The sequence below is a fragment of the Gouania willdenowi genome, unplaced genomic scaffold, assembly GCF_900634775.1.
Source record: "Gouania willdenowi unplaced genomic scaffold, fGouWil2.1 scaffold_343_arrow_ctg1, whole genome shotgun sequence".
Classification (NCBI taxonomy): domain Eukaryota; kingdom Metazoa; phylum Chordata; class Actinopteri; order Blenniiformes; family Gobiesocidae; genus Gouania; species Gouania willdenowi.
The window spans coordinates 13805-20070 of record NW_021145106.1 but is presented as its reverse complement, the minus strand read 5'-3'; the positions used below and the strand labels follow the sequence as shown (position 1 = coordinate 20070).

At 40.4% G+C, this 6266-nt stretch overlaps 1 protein-coding gene across 1 annotated transcript; it reads left to right on the top strand.

The window, feature by feature from the left end:
* The first annotated feature begins 272 nt into the window (after positions 1-272).
* On the top strand, positions 273-5267 carry LOC114459776 (kinesin-related protein 4-like). The gene is made up of 2 exons (XM_028441917.1): positions 273-1283; positions 3321-5267. Exons 1-2 carry the CDS (start codon positions 356-358, stop codon positions 4817-4819), a joined length of 2427 nt encoding a protein of 808 aa, XP_028297718.1. The 5' UTR covers positions 273-355; the 3' UTR covers positions 4820-5267.
* Positions 5268-6266: the final 999 nt, after the last annotated feature.

Here is a 6266-nt window from a genome sequence, read left to right as displayed (position 1 = left end):
TCTTTTGATCATACAACAGCACACGTGCAAGACTTTTTTTTTTACAAGCCTTTAAAGTGTTATTGATCATGGCGATCGGCATCATCGATCCAGATAACTGACACTATCTGGAAAAACAGGAGGTTTATCTTTCTCAGTGATCATGTTTTTTTGTTCTTGTTTTTTTTCAGGAAGTTCACTCAGGATCTTGCTGCTTGGAGAAAACAAGCGATCCCAAGCCAGTCTGTGTAAACTCCTCCATGAGAGCTGGGATTTCAAATGGGAGTTTAAACCTATTGTGGATCAGAGCTGTGCTTTACTGGGCTGGTGGAGAGGAACCAGTGTGACTCTGGTGACTATCTCCAACATTTATAACATGGAGAGAAAGAACGTTAGGCAACAGATGAAGGAGTGTGTGAGACTCTGCTGTCCTGGACCGAACCTTCTGTTGCTCATTGTCCAACCTTCCACCTTCACCGAGAAGAAAAGACATCGGCTGATGTTCATCCTTGGTTTGTTTGGTAAGGAAGCCTTCCAACGCTCTCTGGTCATTACTGCCAATGGAGAAGATAAGACTAACGTGAGTGTGGACCGTCTGCTGGCCTCGTGTGAAAAACGCTCTCTTCACGTGATGGAAGAAGATGTCGGAAAGTTTATGGAAAAGCTGGAAAGTGTGATCAAAGAGAAGGATGGATCTCTGAGTCTAGGGGAGATTAGTTTGAGTGAAGAGAAGAATGTAGCTCTGAACCTGATTCTGTGTGGGAGCAACATGAAGTTGAAGAACTTGTTCCTCCAATCTTTCCCTAAACGGCCACATTTTGTTGTTGAGCTGACAGCTCTGTCTGAAGAATCTCAGATGAGTGTAATGGAGAAGTCATACCAATGTGTCTCTCTATGTGAGCCTGTCCATGCCTTCATCCTGGTCCTACCTGCAGGTCCTCTGACTTATAAAGACAAACAAGAGATTGAGATGCTACAGAAGATCTTTGGTCCGAGAATCTTTAACCTCACACTGATTGTGTTCTCCGTGGAGTCTGAGCTGATATCTCCAGATCTCAACATTCTGAAAACTGACAAAGAAATCCTGAAGCTCTGTAAGAAATGTGGAGAAAGATTTGATGTGTTTAACCTGACAGAAAGAAACCAGATCCCTGAACTGGTGGATATGATGGTTGATCTGAGATATTTACAACCTTCTGGTTACACCACAGAGACATTTGCTTTTGTCCAAATCGAGAAGAACATACAACAGGAGAACTTCATTAAAGAGCAACAAGAAAAGCTTCAGAAGTCACAACTCCCAGGTGAGAATCTAGGTAGATACACACAAACATGTACATTCAGGTCGTGATTCAGAACCAACTTCTCATGATTTTTTTAGTCTTACCCTTGTTTCATGAAAGTTAACCATCTCTTTTCTGAGAGCCCACGAGTGAACAGACCGGCCTCCATATTAGTTTATTTTCATGATTCATCATTTACATTAAATGCTGCTCACAATAAATATTTCTTGTCACAACTTTTTATTCTTTATACATTTTTAATCAACTTGTTGTGTATTTGGCCCTGAGACTTTCTAAATATATGAACTAACACCTCAAACAGCACAGGAAACCTGAAGAAAAAACATGAACTGATGACAAACAATAACTCACTGTTGTAAATGTGCTGTAGACTCAGGCAGTGAATATGTAAGTATATAATAATGAACCAATGTCATTGTTCCATCACTTCTCAAACAGTCAAGCTCTTATTTGTTATAATATAATTATAAATGATTTATTTTTCAATTTTCGATAGCCTACAGTACCTATAAGTTTGAAAGTGCCAGCATTTTGTGCTTTTCATAGTCTAAATGACTAAACATCGCTATTTCCTCATAAGGCAGAGACGGTGCACAAGTCTCACTCCACTATAAGGCAGGAGGAGGCCACACCCTCTCCCAAAGGCACATTGCTACTCTGCCTCTGTATCCATAGCATGTTTATATGTGTTTGCGCATGCGTAGTCAGTCCCCAATATGAAAAAAATTTATGTAAAAAGGCAGCTCTCTACGCTGCCTTTGGACGTAACCGTGCTATGCTAAATGCTATACTTACGTTCACAGTGCATTAGTGAATTGATCCAGCGTGGCCACTGCTACGTTCTCTAGCTAGTGGGCAGGATAACACTACAGGCAGGATGACAGCGCTAGAGACAATAAAGAAACTTTTTTTTGAGGAAAAACGACAGCTTTTAAAAGATGGGAGACCAACACCTGAGCTACCAGACCTTCAGCAAAGGCAAGGTCAAAAAATTATTTGTACTTTCCACAGTGAATGGTACAAAAGGAAGGATTGGCTTTGGGGATACGCCTCACTGAGGCTGTTCCCAGTTGTTGTTGCTGTTGTTTTCTCCGTGTTTCTGTGTTTCCAACACAAACAACGGATGCGCTGCCGTGTCATGACAAATATTTTGTTGGGAGAGTATGGAGGCTATATTAAATAGTTGTTTGTTTCTTTAATGGTGTTTTACGATGTTGATTTTGTTAGATTAACACTTGCTCGCCAAAACATATGAAATTGCCATTGGTGTCGACATTGGTGGTCTCGATTTGCAACGCCCTGCCTACCCAACCCTAGTGCTCACAGAACGTCACTGCTTAGCACGTTGCAACCAGTACCACATCTTTTGCTCATTTAACCTGTTGCAAGCACTCCCACATGTTTGGTTAGCTTTGCACGTAGCAACCACTTAGCACATAGTGACCAGTACTACATGTTTGGCTAGTTTAGCATGTAGCAAACAGTCCCACATGTTTGGTTAGCTTAGCACGTAGCAACCAGTCCCACGTGTTTGGGTTAGCATAGCACATAGCAACCAGTACTACATGTTTGGGTTAGCTTAGCATGTAGCAACCACTCATTATGTAGTGACCAGTACTACATGTTTGGCAAGTTTAGCATGCAGCAAACAGTCCCACATGTTTGATTAGCTTAGCACATAGTGGCCAGTCCCACATGTTTGGTTAGCTTAGCATGTCGCAACCAGTCCCATATGTTTGGTAAGCTTAGCATGTACCTTTGCTGGTAGAGCACTTTTTGCCATTACTTGACCAAATTATCTCGTACCACTAGTATTAGGTTAGCCTTTAGTCATTCCATCAGACATTTAACTCAAAAATGATTGTTTTCCAGCTTTTAATACTACATTATTGCAGCAGTGCAATGGATGAATAATTCCACATTTTCTGATTGATGTTTTGTTTGAATTTTAGCAAAAAAAAGAACAACAATAGTAATAACATTAATAACACAATATAAGTGATATCGTAAATTACTTCATGTCCTGTAATTTCACAGGTGTAGAAGAAATCAATAGTCCTGACTGTCTCCGGATCGTCTTGCTTGGGAAGACAGGCAGTGGGAAAAGCTCGTCAGGAAACACCATCCTGGGAAAAGAAGTCTTTAGCACCGACGCATCCACTGAATCAGTGACCAAGTGCTGTCAGAAGGTTCAGGGCACGGTAGACGGACGTCCAGTCTTCGTGGTAGACACACCTGGTCTGTTTGACAAAAGTCTTTCCAATGATCAGGTTCACGAGGAGGTGGTGAAGTGCATCAGCTTGTTGGCTCCCGGCCCGCATGTCTTCCTGCTGGTGTTACCTATTGGAAGATTCACACCGGAGGAAGAGGACACCCTGAAACTTCTCAAGAAAGGATTTGGGAAGAACGCTGACAAGTTTACCATTGTTCTATTCACCAGAGGAGACACTCTGAAAAAAAAAGACAAGTCCATCCAACAGTACATCCAGGAGAGCAAGGGCTCCTTCATTAAGCTGATGTTAGACTGTGGAAAAAGATTCCACGTCTTTGACAACTATGAGATGAACTGTGCTCAAGTCAGTGAGCTGATTGAGAAGATATACACCATGGTGATGGCGAATGGAGGAGAGTGCTTCACCAACGAGATGCTGCAAGAGGCTGAAGTAGCCATCCAGAAAAAGGTGGAAAGGATCCTGAAGGAGAAGGAGGAGGAGATGAAGATGGAGAGGCAGGAGCTGGAGAGGAAACACAAGGCAGAAATCCACGAGATGGCAAAAAGGATCGAAAAACAAAGGGCAGAAATTGACCAGGAGAGAAACCTGAGGCAGAAACAGTTGAAGGAGAAGGAAGACATCATCATTCAGCTGGAGAAGATAAAGGTCGAGCAACAACAAAGGGTCAAGGAAGAGGAAGAGAAGAGGATCACACAAGAGGAGAAGGAACGACTAATATGGAAAGAAAAAATAGAAAACCTACAGGCAAAAATGAAACAAGATGTCAATGAGAAGGAGCTGGAGAAGATAAGAGAGGACATGGAGCAGGCTCGAGCCGCCTGTAAAACAGAAAAAGAAGAAAGGTTCAAGGACAACCAGCAAAGGGAGCAGGAAAAGCTCAACGAGATCCAGAAACTGAAGGATGAGTACAAACTGGAGAAGGAAAAACTAGAAAGAGAAGCCAAGGAAGAGGAACAACGACTCAGACAGGAGGAGAAAAATCAGAGGAAGGAGTTGGAGGAGAAACACTTGATGTCCATGCGGAAGATGAAGGACTTGTACGAAGAAGAAGCTCGGAAACAGGCAGAAGAATTCAACGAATTCAAAGAGAAGTACACCCAGGAGTTGAAGGAGACACAGAATCAGATCAAAGACAAAGACGAGAAGTTTACCTGCATGGAGTTGCTTTCGATTCGAAATGAGAAGCAGATGAAGGAAAAACACTTTGAGGAAATCCAAAGTGTAGTGCAGTGTGTCACCAAGAAAAGAGGAAACATTCAGAAATTTCGTGAGTTACTCGAACGGCAAAAAAAAGGAGATTGATTCTGAGAAAGATGAAGGATTGAAAGAAAAGCTGCAGAGGAAACATGAGACGGAGATCGCTAAGATGATCCAAGAGATGCTGAGCAAAGAACACAAAAGCCGGTGTGCCATGATGTGAAAGATGAACTGCATCACCAGGAGGAAAGTTACATAGAGAGAATGGAACATACACTAATCATCAGTCCAAGGACTCACCAAATGATAAGGGCCAAATTCTTCATTTATTTTATTTTATGACAAAAAAATTAAAACATTAAGTGGACCTGGTGCCTTACCCTTTGACCCCTTTACCCTTTGATCCTACTCCATCAGCACTGCTATGTGCTAAGCCAACCCAAACATCTGGAACTAATGGCTAGTGTTGTGTTCAAGACCGCACTATCCGAGACCAAGACTTGCCCGAGACCAGAATGCACCGGGACCAAGACAAGACCAAGACTTTCGGGAGCCGAGACCGAGTCAAGACCAAGACCATAAACATTTTTTTTTCAATTTAAAAAAATATATAAATAAATAAAATTATGACAAGGTTCAACAGTTCAATAACATCTCTCTTTAATTTTAGTTTATTTTAAATACATTTGACGGAAAAAAAGGTGCCTGCAAAAAATTAACTAAATATTAAAACTACTACTGCTACTGATAAATTCACAAATATTCTACATATTTGAAAACAAGATTTTTATGTCAGCTGAATGTACAGCAAGTGTTTAAAAGCATTTCTGCCAAGAAATAATGATTCTTAATTCTGATTCTTTCAGTTGTTCAGGTTTAACAGGTCACAGATTTCACAAGATCATTTTTTAGTTTGAAAAAGCCTTTACACAGGTTATTTTTATTAATTCACTTAGTTGATATAGTTTAATTTGGTTGCTGTAATATAACTAGGATATTCAATTAACAAAGGTTTCCAACTGTAACTGTAAAAGTGAAACTTTCTGAAATAAAACTACAAACAAGTTGTCATCAGTCTAAAAAACATAGAGCTACAGGTAGATGTGAAACTAAATAAAACAAACTTAAACCCTGGAAAAGTCATGTAACAACTTAATCAATAGTTCTTGTTGAGAATTATTATTATTATTCTGAATACAGTGGAAACAGAAACTATAAATAATAATTATATTGTGAACCTGTTTATATTGTGGGGAACATATTATATACATACATGTAATTGGAGTCTAAAGACACAAAAAAAACACCACTTTAAAAAAATAATAGACTAATATAAGACCTCTTTACTGTTATTTGACTCATTCTGGCTTGTGCAACTCTGCGGCGATGACGCGCTGGTGACGACATAAACCAAGATGGCGGCGGCCCGACTACAGCCGACATTATGTAATAAAGCCTTAAATGACATGGATATAATGAAAAGAGTGGATGGACAGATGCATAAACATGCAGACTTTCACACGGACTTATTAAACACACACGGACCTCAGTG

Coding starts and splice junctions, on each gene's coding strand:
- LOC114459776 (XM_028441917.1), top strand. CDS start 356: ATGGAGAGAAAGAACGTTAGGCAACAGATGAAGGAGTGTGTGAGACTC. Junction 1,284..3,320: donor TCAGAAGTCACAACTCCCAG/GTGAGAATCTAG, acceptor GTAATTTCACAG/GTGTAGAAGAAATCAATAGT.